The following is a 14,449-nucleotide window of genomic DNA, read 5'->3' as shown; positions in this document are numbered from 1 at the left end:
GGGGGACACGACACGGGACGGACCCGTCCCGTTTGGGAGCATCCGCCGCCGAGGGCGCCGGGGAGGAGTGGGGCGGGAAATGGCTCTCGGCCACGGATGCCTCGGGAGAGCCGCCGGGGAAGGAAAAAGTGAACGTTACCGGTCCCGGGGTCTTAAATACTGTGTGCCGGCCGTGCCGGGCATGGGAGAGCTCCTGAGGCGCTTCGACGGTGGGGACGGGAGTTTGGGAAGTGGGGCTGTGCCATTTGTGTTGGGACCTGCCGAACTTTCTCCACTGGGTGAAAACAAGTTGTCCAGAGTTTCCAGGAGTGTGTCAGGAAGGGGAGGAGAGCCCCTGGGTGCCGGGATCTGAGGAAAGTGCCTGCCCAAGAAGCGCATCTGTTGGCCAGGTGCTCCTGCAGTCTTTGATTCAAAGCTGAATTGGAGCAGCTTTGAGCAAACCGCCGTTTTCTTCAGTCTAACAAAGTTAGATTCAGTCAGGTCTAGCCCTCTGAAACATTTTCTTTTTTTTTTTTTTTTCCTTTTTTCACATTTGATCAGGAGTATGATGGCGAGCGCAATTCAGAAGGTGAGCGACATGGCCGTGGAAAAGCACGTCTACCCAATGGTGATACGTACGATGGAGAATATGAACATGGTTTCAGAAGTGGACAGGTGAGACACTGACGGACAACAGTGGTTGTGTGTATGTTTCAGCAGTTCTGTTAGTTTGGGCACTATATTGAAATAAGAGTGAGGACTGACAAGTATTTTATCTATACCAAATATGTTTCAGGGGACCTACAGATTTCGAAATGGTGCTTGCTACACTGGAAAATACCTTCAAAACAAAAAGCATGGCCAGGGCATTTTTTTTTATCCAGATGGATCAAAATATGAAGGTAAAACCTAGTTGCAAAGATTTCTGTAACTGAAAGGACACATTCCCCCACCTCCCTCTCTGTGTCTGGAATGCAAGGAGATAGTGAACTGGAGAGCATATTATTTTAAGGGGATACATTTTCTAGGAAATGTTTTCCTTTTATTCCTTTTTGACTACAAGCTCTAAGAAGTGTGGCTTTATGTCAATTACCATGAGAAGTGTGATGTTTAGTAGCAGTTTATTCTTGTCACATCCTCCTTTCAAGTGAGATGTTCCAAGTCCTGACAAACATTAAACATCTTTCACAAATCAGTGCAATCTTGGTAGAAGAGAGTATAATCTCATATTTCTGAATGATGATTAGAACCACAGACTGTGTTCAGTATAAAGTATTTTAGAACTTTATTAGGTCCATCCTTGAAAAATATTCTACCGATTAGAGCACTTACTCAGGGACTGGGATGCCTCTGAAGTTTGAAGAAGTTGAAACTCACATTGTTTCCCTTTTTTCAGGGAAAAATCTTCAGAGTATCAGTTAGGCTTCAAGGGACAATATTTCCTCCCCTTCTTTCCAAGCTAGGCAAGAAAGAACATTCACATTATGAGGGCTAGAAGCAGAGAGCAAAAAGAGCAGCCCAATTACTGCCTTAAAGGAGCATACTTACCTGTGATTTTTTTTTTTTTTTTAAAGTTTGAATAGAAGAGTAATTAAGACACACAATCTAGCATCCTTTCGAGTATATATGCCCCCAGACTGACAGGGCAATTTTAGCAAATGATTCAAACTAAAGTACTCCCCCTTTTTATTTCAGTGGAGATGTCACATTACCTAATGAAACTGTAATACATTACCAAATGTAAATATAGGAGCAGGATGCTACATGGCTTCTTGTGTTCATCTTAAGATAATGGAGATAGACCATGATGGACAAAATGTGTTTGGAGTGAAAGGGAGATCAGGCAGCTGTACAAATACTTGTGGAGATGGACGGACGGAAGAAAAAAGAGAAGGGTTTAGCGTAAGGAATAGTGTAAGGAATCACAGTGATGTCATAACTTCCTTTTCCTTCTTTAATAATTAATGTATGATAACTTTACAGACTGACCACTGTATCATACAATTGAAATATACCACATCTCACTCTGTTTTTATTGTATTCTCATTAAAGGAGACTGGGTGAATGACCAGAGACATGGCTATGGAGTGTATACGTATGCAAATGGAGACACCTATACTGGAGAATGGTTTAACCACAATAGGTTTGTTTCATTCTTGCAGTGATGTTTCAAGTCACCCAAGGACTTTAAAATGCAAAGATTATTTTCAAAGTATGGCTGACCACAGCAAATCAAGTGCTACTGGATGACCTTGGCAATTTAGGCCAGCTCGAGTCATTTCAGCTACTTAAATAATACAGTTGTAATACCTTAAGTATGACAATAGTCTACATTCTTAATATTCAGTAATATAAAGCATAATTATTATTTTCTCCTTAGGCACGGACAAGGTACATATGTCTATAAAGACACAGGAGCTATATATATTGGTGGCTGGGTAAATGGAAACCAGGAAGGAGAAGCTGAACTTATCTACCTAAACCATAGATTCAAGGGCAAATTTCTGAATGGAAATGTAAGTGTGCTGGAAAACTCTATACATCTGAACAGTTAGCATGGAATTGCCTTAACATGATCTGTTTCCACTTAAAATAAGAAGCTATGCTCCCGATGTTTTGTAGTGTTTCTGGTACCATAAGTGTACCAGAAGAAACCAAATTGATCTGCAGGAGAGAATGCCAAGTTTCTCTGCAACTTTGCTTTCAAACTATATTGTTACTGACTATTGTATGAATTTTGTACTAAAGCGTATTTTACATTTATATGCTTAGAATGTACTAACTTTATAGTTTTGCTGACTTCTTCGTATCCTTGTGCAGCCTGTAGGTCGTGGCAAATACGTCTTTGATACTGGATGTGAACAGCATGGTGAATACATACAATCAGAGCAGGTAAAAGAAATAACACAAATTATACTGAATATCAGAGAACTCAGTGAATCAAATCTATTGTTGAGTAATCTATAAAATGCCTTATAGGTACTGATGTTAAAGTAGATCTAACCAGTTAAAAAAGGGTAGAAACTCATGCATTTTTAAGAACTATATGAGGTTTCATTTTGCTTTTTTTATTTAGCTTCTCTACTGTGTAAGCTTTGACAAGTACAAGGTCTGATTTTTGCACTACTTGCAGACAGGAATCCTTTCTGCTTAAAGTTCAGAAGAATTAGGACCATCTCAAAATATTTGAAGTTTCAAACCACAGAAGATTTAGATGTATTTGTGGGTATATTTAGCCTGTATGCCACTTTGTTCTGAATACCAGAAAACAATGAAAAATATTTCTTCTTATATTTCTGAATTGCTTGATACTATGCATACAAATGGTAATTTCCAGCAGATTTGTGTTTTGGAAATACATCCTGTTGTTGTCCTGGTCCTGTTAGGGGCTTAATATCCACAGCTTCTAATAATTGTAGAAAGCAGCTGGGATCAGGGCCTGTTTTTCCTTCTCCTTCATGCATGAATGTTTTGAAACATTTCTGATTAATATAGTGCAATATAGCTATATAAAAAAGAAATATATCTTAATATTACTGTTTTGATTTCAAGAACATATGCCACATTTTGGCTTATAGTTTGCTACCCTGACCTCAGTTGTCTGACACGTTGCAGACGTGGTGCTCAGGGACATGGTTTAGTAGTGTTTTTGGCACTGTAAGGTTGATGGTTGGACTCGAATGATCTTAAAGGTCCCTTCCAACCTAGATGATTCTATGATTCTATGAATAGTTCCCCTTACACACTGTTTGAAAATTCTCCAATGCAGCAATTGTTTCTTAAGACAAGGACAAAATAATAATAATTAAAAAATCTTATCATTAGTGATAGAGATTTGCAAAACATGGAGAATGTTTTACTTTTTTTTTTGGCTAAAAGCAAGAGATCCTCAAATTAAGTATCAGATTCATATGAGTATCCAAAGTGATCTAGTATGCTCAGTTCAGTTGGGAATTGTTGGATGTGCTGATTTTGGAATATTCGGCCATTGATGTGGGAGTTTAAATACAAATTTAAGAGCCCAAGGTTGAACACTTAGCTTCTGAAAATCATTACTCTCAGGAACAATAATTTCTTCTCATGTCAATGCTGTAGTGACTGTGTAAAGCAAGGGACAGTGCTGTCACTACAGTAAGATTAAATTTTGCCTCTTTGCTTTAGTTGAAATAATTGCATAACAAGGCCCATTTAAAAAAAAAAAAAAAGCTTGCAATACAGATAATGATTCCATTACTAAGACTCCCTCATATTTGGGTAAAACAAAGCATGATTTTTTAAATAAATTAAAAAAAATCTTCAAATTTCAAAAACATAAGCTTTGTGCAGTACCGTACTGCTTCCTAGATCCATTCCAAGGTCTTCCCTAAGTAAAGATTGAGGCAGAAAGAGCTGTTCTTCAACACTATTCCTGTGTGAAAGAGACAGCGTAGCATCTACCAGACAGAACATTAGGTCTTATTTGCTGCTGTTGTACTGTAGACAGGCATAGAAGAGGAGACATAGTTGACAGGCCCCACAGCCATTCTGTTCCAGGGAGAGACAAAATTTTACCTTAAAGAGAGCAAGCTAGCAAGCATTGATCATCAGTAATCGTCAACTGACTTTATCATGGTTCAAAGTGTAGTTCTCTTCCAAGATTTGTGGCTGCTGAAGTTCCTTCACCTGTAAATACTTTAAAAGGCTGTGTCGTTGCCGTTTTGAGCCCAGATAAAGAGGTTTTAGTACACAAAACCATCATGTTAGTTACTCCCTTGATACCTGTAAGATGACATGCTGGATTTCATGCGTTGCCTTCTAGGATAAAGGAGAGGTAGAAGAAGAGGAGGAACCCTCATTACTTGTTGCACCAAAATGGAAAGCATCAGAAATTACCAGTTTAACGCTCTGGACTCCCCATGAGGAAAACCCACCTTCTCCCAGAGAAGTCTCCGTAGTGGTGGCAGCAGCAGCAGAAGCAGTGGAAGAAAGAGAAGCAGCAGTAACTGAAAAGGAGAAAGTGCCATCAATTACAGGTTTGTTCTTCTGGACAGCTGGAAACTCCATGCTTTGACTATCTCCTGAATCTGTGTTTTTCATATTTAATATAAAGTGGTGTGAGAGGCTTTTTTTTTTTTTTCTTTTTCCTATAATTTACCACATGTGGAATGTTGGGAACTTCCAAGCCTGTTCATAAACTGCACTATGTGTATATATATACACACACATACATATATTTCTGTTTTTTCTCGCATAGCATAATGAGATACTACTGTCTTGGGAAGCTTGTGAATCACTTTAGTCTATATCATGGACTGTTACACAAACTTGATTATAAACAGGTACAGAAAATTTTGTGGGATTTCTTATGTGAGTAAAGACTGCAGATTTCAGTAAGAGTTTTTAGCTACTGCATGAAAACAATGGCTGAGTGCAAATTTGTCAAAAATAATTTTCTTTGGTATTTCTAATTTCTCATGTTTCAGTCACTGATGAGTCTGCTGAGGGTAGGGATGATGAGCCTTCTCTTCAAGAAGTATCCAGCGAAGCTTTTAGCCTAGCAAGAGGTTCAGGAGAGGAAGATGAGGGAAGCAAAGAGGAAGAAGAAAATCAAGATGAGGAGGATCAAGGTGAGGAATGGAACATGCACGCTCATTCTTCAGTTAGCAATCAGGGTTTGGAATTACATATGTTGGTCAGCTAAAGGCATCCTGCTGCTGAGAGGTCCATTATCAAGCTGAAGAGACCATGGGAATCTCTGCCTTTCATAAGCAGGGCAGTCCTCTATAGACGTAAACTGGTTTTGAGTAGTCAGGTTTATATACTGTAACAGTACAAATTAGAAGTGACACTTCTGTGTAGCATTATTTATGCATGCATGTACAGTTGACAGCACTTGCAAAGCTGAGTTTATAAGTGGTTGCATTTGCAAAATTTTTGTTTGTTTGTTTGTTGGTACAAAATAGAGAGAGAAGATTTCAGACCCTGGGAAATTCAGGGGCTTTTGAGCACTCTACTTTTCTCTCATGGATGGAACTGTGTATTCTTATTATCTCAACTGAAGTTAAAAAGCAAGCAAAACAAATCTGAAGAAATGAATTTTAGTTGTTGTTATGCATTATGGTTTGAACAGTCTCTGGTTGATTTGTTTCTTTTACAAACCAAAAAGATTCGGAATTCAGATGCTCAGGTTTTCTTCCAGGCAGTTCAGAAGCCTGTTTTAAATACAAAATTACTAAGAAGCGACAAAAGGGTGCATCTATGTTTACTCATATTTAGCCTATAGGCCTCTACCCAATTGTATTATTTGTATTTATTAAGTGTTGACATTTACAAGCTTGCATATCTGATGTATGAAAACATAAGATAAATTTATCCATTTGTAATTGATACATTTTACAATAAATCAAAGCAAAGCACTATTCACAAGGATCAGAAAAACTATTAAATCATGTGAAAATGCCTGGAGATACACACTGAACATTTAGGTCAGCTCTTGAAATATTCATAGTTTTATTTGCTCTCATTTTTTACCCATCACCTCTGAAGGTGCACTTCTGCTTTAGGGCAGACTAGACAGCTCGCTTATCTGGTGTGTAGGACTGACATCTTACGGGATCCCTGGCCTTGGATCAGATCCACCAGGAATCTTAAGCAGGTTTCCTGCATAGCTCTACTTTGGATTTGGCAGAAGTTCATTAAGCCTGGTTTGTCTCAAAGTCTTTTGGGTTCAAATAACAATTTTTGTCTGATCTTGGTTCTAACAAATTTTCTACCCTACCACAATGAAGCAGTTCTGGTATTCCCATTGTTTATGGACCCAAGTGTCTGTCAGAGACAGCATAGGTGCAGATTCCCAATGCATGAAAACATAGGAATGTGAAAGTTCCTTCCAGCTCTTTATTTCTAGAATTAAAGAGTTGGATTTTATGCTTGTTTCAGCATAGGTCTACATCCATAATTAATTAGGCAACATATTGTTCCCCTTGTCTTTATGTTTAGCAAGATTAAGTTATAGTAAGAGGAAATGATTTGAAGAAAATTTATGCATACTGTGAAGAGCAGATGTAACAAAATCTGGTTTCTTGCAGCCTTGTAGTCTCTGTCCCATTACCATATTTTTTTTCCACACAGGAATTCCATCCTTTTTGCTCCATGTTTCTTATGATACTTGTCTAAACAGGAAACATTCTTTGGCTATTCCAGAGTTACATATGGGCTGGCTGGCACTCAACATGTGTGTACTGAGTCTGTCTGGCAGCTGACAAACAATGTATAACAGTTCAATTCAAGTATTGGCAATGAAAGGCAATGGGAATGATGACTGAGGTAGACAGCATAGTCCTAGAATTATGTTTTAGGTTTCTGGTATTACTTTCCAGTATTTTATAATAAAATGCATCTCTATGTCCTGTCTTTCCTTCACCTCCACAGGAACTACTAGTTTAAAGGATAAGGAAGATGAATCAAAGGAAGTAGAGTAATTGGATACAACTAAAGACAAAGAGCCAAAAAAAAAGGAAATTTCAGAGTGAACCATTTATTATGGTAGCCCTGCATTATTTTTTATTCATAACAGGCTGAGTTAAGATACTTTGAATAAACATTTCTGTCACTGTTCTGTCTGGAATATGTATCTGAAACTTTTATGATCTCAGAGTGTGCAGTCTCACGACAACTTTATTCCATGTAGCAGGTAATCGGTTGTTGAAATCAGTACGGGATTGTTTTGAATTCATGACGCTGCATCCTCACAAGTTTGCAGAAGCAAAGTCAATCTTCTCCCACTACTGGTAGTTCTTCTCTTCCTTGAACCCTGCCTCTGGTAGCAGAGACCTGGTGGTCTTGCTTGTGAAGACAAAGGCAGCATTGAGCTTCCCAGCTCTATCTGTACCCTGTGTCACTAGACCACTGATTACAGGCCAACATTTTCCTTGTTTATTTTTTTATTGTTCATATAGCTGTAGAATCATCATAGAATCATAGAATGGTTTAGGTTTGAAAGGACCTTGAAGATCATCGCTTTCCAACCCCCCTGACATAGACAGGGACACCTCCCACTAGACCAGGTTGCCCAAGGCCATGTCCAGCCTGGCCTTGAACACCTCCAGGGATAGAGCCTCAACAACCTCTCTGGGCAACCCGTTCCAGTGCCTTACAACTCTCAAAGTAAAAAATTTCTTCCTAATGTTTAATCTAAACCTGTCCTCTTCCAGTTTATAGCCATTCCCCCTCATCCTATCACTACATGCCCTAGTAAAAAGTCCTTCCCCAGCTCTCCTGTAGGCCCCGTTTAGGTCTAAATCTCCCCTTGCCAGTTTGAATTCAAACTGAATTTGGCTTTCCTAACACACTGGTTCAATGTTTCTAAATTCTTCCTTTGTGGTCTGTTTTTGCTTCCATTTTCATAGAATCATAGAATCATTTAGGTTGGAAAGGACCTTTAAGATCATCAAGTCCAACCGTTAACCTAACACTGCCAAGTCCACCACTATACCATGTCCCTAAGTGCCACATCTTTTAAATACCTCCAGGGATGGTGACTCAGTCCTTTCCCTGGGCAGCCTGTTCCAATGCTTGATATTTCAGTGAAGAAATTTTTCCCAATATCCAATCTAACCCCCCCCGGCATAACTTGCGGCCATTTCCTCTTGTCCTGTCTCTTCTTACTTGAGAGAGAAGAGACCTACCCCCTCCTCGCTACAACCTCCTTTCAGGTAGTTGTAGAGAGCAATAAGGTCTCCCATGAGCCTCCTTTTCTCCAGGCTAAACAACCTCAGTTCCCTCAGCTGCTCCTCATAAGACTTGTGCTCCAGACCCCTCACCAGCTTCGTTGGTCTTCTCTGAACACACTCCAGCACCTCAGTGTTTTTCTTTTACTGAGGGGCCCAAAAGTGAACACAGTACTCAAGGTGGGGCCTCATGAGTGTTGAGTGCAGGGGGACAATCGCTTCCCTAGTCCTGCTGGCCACAGTATTGCTGATACAAAATTCAGTATATTCTGTATATTACTACTTACTCAGTGTATTCTGTATATTACTACTTTTTTTGCGTGCCTGTTGTAGCTCAGTTCCAAGTTTCTTGTTTACCTTGTAGGCTTCCTTAAGATGTTTAAAGGAGACTGTCAACGATCAGGGTGAGGAAGTGGATCTGTAACAAATTCCCAACACTGTGCCACGCTTAATACCCTCACTGATCCACAGGCTCTCAACCAGTATGTTGTCCATAGTGTACAAGAGCTCCATGCATTCAAGCTGCTGCTTCACATGGGGGAAAACTCTCCCTCTCATTTTCCCTTTCTGTCTTCAGTAATGAGCCCTTCATTGATTGGAGAGCTCCAGTTGTGTGAACTGTCCCACCATGTTTCAGTTTTTCTAAGAACATAACAGTTCTGTGGGGTTCCATGTCCTTTGCCACCCAGAATCCTGCAGTTACTCTTGTTTTGCTCCAGGTGTCGCTCAGCAGTATCACCAATGGTCACACTGATGAGCAATGAGTAGTAATGGTCAGGGGACTGGATGAGCCTTGGCTATCTCTCTACAACACCCAACATCTGAGCATCTACCAAACACCAAACCTCCCATGACAGCATGTCTGGTCAGCAGACAGGTTCCTTTATTCCCCGCAGAGGGGGATCTCCAACTGCTACCACTTGCTGCTGATGCTCAAACTGGGCATAGCTGGCTCTGAAGCCTCCCATAGCAGTGTCTGTTCCCCTCCCACAGCTATTAGGGCTCAATACCAACTCTCTTTGCTCAGGTCTGAGCAGGGAGGAGGAACATTTTTCCTGCTGCTAGAAGCCATGAAGTTCAGCAACCTCCCTCAGGGGAGTCCCCATCCACTGCTCCATCCAGCAAAGCCCCTAGACATCCCTCCACCTCAGGCTCAGGCTCTCACCTCTGTGGAGACCCTGCTGATAGCCCTTTTACCCTGCTTAATAGCAAACAGTCTCCACACCTCCTTCTGCAGGACCTTGGAAACACAGCACCTGGACCACTACACACCTCCTGCAGGGAAGGACCCCACCACTCACAGCCCCAGTGAGACACCTGGACACAACATCCCACTGCCCGAGCCCTGTCTAGGCTGTCAGCACTGATGAGCCAAGGGTACTTTCTTCACCGATGCTGAAGATCAGACCTAGTAGCTCATCAACACTGGTGTTGCACAGTCCCACGGTGTTTGCAGGAGAGTTTCTGCCTTTTCGCAGCACTCACACAAACTACCAAAAGCTCTACTCGCTGTATGCCCCTCTCCCAACTGAACAAGCACCCCGACACAGCAAACAAAACCCAGTGCAGCACCCCCTAATCAGGAGGCAGCCAACTACTGAACATGCAGCTCCTTTTAAATCAAGAACCTGTCAATCAGGAAGCAGCCACCAGGAGAGAGCAGCTGCAGAAGGCCCCTAGAAACCACCAGAATCAAATGGCACTATATAAATAGTAAGTTAAAAGGACAGAGGAAGGCAGAGCTGCACAAAGTATTATACAAGCGCTAAATGCCACGGACAGATCTTTTCTTCTATTCTGTGGGTGAATGAAGCTGCTCTGAATAATTTTTTTCCTGAAAATATGTAAGCAATACCTTAATTATTAATTTATGTATCTGTCTGACTTTAATTGACTCTCTCGCACTGTGAGAATATTGGTATGAATGTTGATGTGCCTGGAACCCAAGGTAGAGAGTTGCCAGCCAGTAGGAGTTTGCTTTTGGAGTAAAATAACCGGTTTTGGCTCAGATGGGATAAGAGATGTTGGACTGATATTGCTGAAACAAGACCTGCATTTTTTTTTATTCTTCACCTCAGAGCAGGAAATCGATACTAAAATTTTGGTTTAGGGGAAAAAGAGAAAACATTTTAATAAGTTCCTTTTCTTGACAACTCACAATTTCAGCAAAGGTATGCCCAGAAGTTTGCAAAGTAGTGATAAAAATGGATTAACAGAAAGTAGAGATAAGAAAATGAGTCATATAAATAGAGTTTATTACTTCTTCCTGCAATTTTTCTGCTATCAGAAATGTCATAGCCAATTCCCATACAATTTTTCCCTTCCTATCTTACATGTCATTTTGTTTGCAATTTCTTGTTGCAGCAATTGTGACTTCAGTGAGCGTTTTTAGATGTGGTTTTATTTTCCTCTTTTTGCTTTCTTTGGCAAGGAGAAGTGCTGCATTTCCATTATTACTGTAGCTAGATCAAAGCATACTTGGCTTGCTAATGTTGGGCTTTTCTGTCTTTTTATAAAAAACTAAAAATCATTAGTTTAATCACTAGTTTTAATATATTCTACTGTAAATTTGAGAAATATCCACACAGCATATTTCCCAACTCACTTCCATTTTCAGGTAATCTTCAGTTCAAACTGAGTTAATTTTTGGGTGATTTATGAAATTACCTTCTCCTCTGCAGCAGCCAGTACTGTACTGTTTATTAGTACATGAGTGACCTCCAGTGGCATACCTGCAAAAAGTGCATCCTGTCTGGAATACAATCAAGAACAGCTAAGAACATCTGGAAGTCTCTAATGTGCTAAAAAGTGCTCCCACAAAGATGGCTTGCTCCCTTTGGAAACCACTGGTGCTTTTGTTGGAAGAGACATTTCATTTCACTCTATTTTCCAGAAATACCTTAAGGATAATTTGGAAACCAGTTAGTAGTAGTTTGTTCATCCCTATCTTGGAGAGGGAGGAACTACTGCCAAAACTTGCTGCACGAAGGTATGCGAAGCCTCTCTCCTTTTCAGTAATGAAGAAAGACCATTTTAGATAGTATTACAGCAGTCATTTTTCAGACCTTTTCCTAAATAAAGTAAAAATACAGATGGGCTGAATGCAAGGATATGATGTTGAACTTAAGACTTTGAAGCTTTCCCTCCAGCTTTTCATCCTTAGGTTATCACTGTGGTGCCCAAAGTGGACTCCAAAATTTGTACAAGTATTATTTAAAAATATTATGCCATTTTAACTTATGCATCTAATATTGGTTTATGTCCCTGGCTTCTTGCCTTTAAATCATAGAATCACAGAATGGTTTGAGTTGGAAAGGACTTTTAAAGATCCTCTAGCTCACTTCCCCTGACATGGGCAGGGACATCTTTCAGTAGATCAGGTTGCTCACAGCCCCATCCAACCTGACCTCAGTATATTAATGACATATAAGACATTATGAGTTCAAGGTTAAGAGCCAGGTAATTCTCTCCCACATATAAAGCTGCATATGAAAAATGGTGCTGAAAGTATCTATGCTCCACACGTCTCAGAAGAACATCAGGAGAGCCTGTCACATTTGACTTGCAGAGCTACTTCTTCCCCAAAGACAGAACTTTTCCCACAGTTGACAAGGAAGCTGGTCACAAGAGTTCATTGCAGCTAAAGGAGGCATCTGAAGTTCTGAAGTTCTCACACCAAGAAGATCTTGGAGTGTACCTATTCCTACCTGAAAATGCAAATGTTTTAAACACCTTTGGAGAAATGTCCTTTTACATTCACAGCTGATAAGGGAACAAAGACCTGTTTGAGCTGTTGCATAAGGCAGGGTTTTCCTCTTTCATCCACTTCATGCTAAGGAAACTTATGCCATTTTCCAGAGCACTATGATCTACACGTGCAAGATGTAAGAAACATCCATTCTGTCAAATTTTATGAGTCCTCACTTCCCGTAAGTTTGAGGAACTGTAGGAGGGAGATCTTGCAGTATGAGGGCCTTTTCTCTCCTAAAAAGACTTCACATGCAGTGGAACATGAGTGAACATTGTTCCTCTTTTCTAGGAGGATTGTGCTGAAAAGGTTCCATAAGGCTGTCTTTCCTTCCCCCCTTCCAAAGGCCAATAAGTTTGTTATACAATGTAAGGTATTTTTTTTTAAACTGGCCATGTACTTTTCTAATGTGTTCAGCCTCAGGTCTTTTACGCCATTAGAAATAATGTCAGAAATCAAATGTTAGGGTAAGGAAACAGGTTAAGGAGACATGGAATTGCTTTTAGACTTTATTCAATGACTTTCTCACATATGTGCTTGTCGTGGTTTAACCCCAGTAGATGGCCCAGCCCTATGTGGCTGCTCACTCACTCCCCCACAATGGGATGGGTGAGAAAACTGGAAAGCGTAAAAGTGAGAAAAATCATGGGTTGAAATAAAGACAGATTAATAAGTAAAGCAAAAGCTGTGGGCGCAAGCAAAGCAAAACAAGGAATTAATTCACTACCTCCCATCAGCATGCAGGTGTTCAGCCATCTCCAGGAAAGCAGAGCTTCATCACACATAATGATTACTTGAGAAGGCAAACACCATCACTCCAAACACCCTCCACCCCTCATTCTTCCTCCAGCTTTTATTGCTGAGCACACATCATATGGTCTGGGATGACCCTTTGGTCAGCTGGGGTCAGCTGTCCCAGTTGTTTCCCCTCTCAACTTCCCATGCATCCACAGCCTAATTGCTGGTGGGGTAATGTGAGGAGCAGAAAAGGCCCTGATGCTGTTTAATCACTGTTCAGCAATAACTAAAACATCCCTGTGTTATCAAACACTCTTTTGGTCACAAATCCAAACATAGCACCATAGAAGACACTACGAAGAAAATTAACTCCATCTCAGCCAAAACCAGTACAGTATCTCAAAAGATGATATCCCTTGAAAGGCTCTTTGGTAACCTGCCTTGTTCAGGCTGCAGGCCCAGCAAAGAGGTTATCTGCAATCTGCTTCTCTGTGCCGAGAGCATCTCTCCAGGTGTGACACAGACACGAAGACCTCTGCATGAAGCACTGCTGAGCCATGAGGGCAAGTAAAGGGAGAAACTACAGATGCAGGTGTCTGTGATTTCAGCCCTGCAGAAGAGCACAGACAGCCACAGATGCTGAAGTTTTATTGTGCACGTAAAGTGGGAAACAAAGCCATAAAAGAGATTTACATGTGTGTTCCTTATTCTTCTGCTTGGAATACACAGCCTGGCTCCACTTGTGAAGGTGAGCAGTTGTTTGTGATTCGTTTGCCAACCCACACAATCACAGAGATTCTCACTGGCAGAGGCATTTTCACAAAGGACTCTTCAGAGGGTTTTTTGAGTGGCACAGTTGCTCTCATGGAAGTGGAACAGTTTCTGAACCCTCCTCAAGTACAGTGATGTACCTCATGATTTTACACCGAACACCACAGTTTGTCATAAATTAACAACGTCGTGACAAAAGTTCTGTGAGACCACAAAGCCCCATTTCTTAAGTACATCTAGCTTGCTGGTTTTTGTAAAGACTGATACTCTGGCAAGGTTCTTTTGAATAACTTGGTAGTGGATAATAGGTTATATTGCATATATTTTCCCTTCTGTGTGTTATTTTTTCAGCTTTCTAGCCTACAGGTGGCAAGAGAAACATGGCAGAACACATGGAACATGATATCTCAGTATCAGACAAATTTAGGGACAACTGAACTTTAAAAGACAGAAATAAGGTCATTGTATTTTAAATGTGTTCTGTCAAAATTTGATTAATGAATTT

At 40.6% G+C, this 14,449-nt stretch overlaps 1 protein-coding gene across 1 annotated transcript; it reads left to right on the top strand.

The window, feature by feature from the left end:
• Window positions 1–79: 79 nt before the first annotated feature.
• On the top strand, window positions 80–7,439 carry RSPH1 (radial spoke head 1 homolog (Chlamydomonas)). The gene is made up of 10 exons (XM_009891380.1): window positions 80–298; window positions 541–654; window positions 776–881; window positions 2,032–2,122; window positions 2,360–2,495; window positions 2,800–2,871; window positions 4,778–4,909; window positions 5,298–5,325; window positions 5,442–5,585; window positions 7,390–7,439. The coding sequence occupies exons 1-10, from the start codon at window positions 80–82 to the stop codon at window positions 7,437–7,439; spliced, it is 1,092 nt and encodes a 363-aa protein (XP_009889682.1).
• Window positions 7,440–14,449: the final 7,010 nt, after the last annotated feature.

This window comes from Charadrius vociferus, unplaced genomic scaffold (assembly GCF_000708025.1).
Source record: "Charadrius vociferus isolate BGI_N301 unplaced genomic scaffold, ASM70802v2 scaffold298, whole genome shotgun sequence".
In the NCBI taxonomy this organism is placed as follows: Eukaryota; Metazoa; Chordata; class Aves; order Charadriiformes; family Charadriidae; genus Charadrius; species Charadrius vociferus.
Note: the sequence above shows the minus strand (reverse complement) of the source record. Positions and strands in the feature narration are given on the sequence as shown.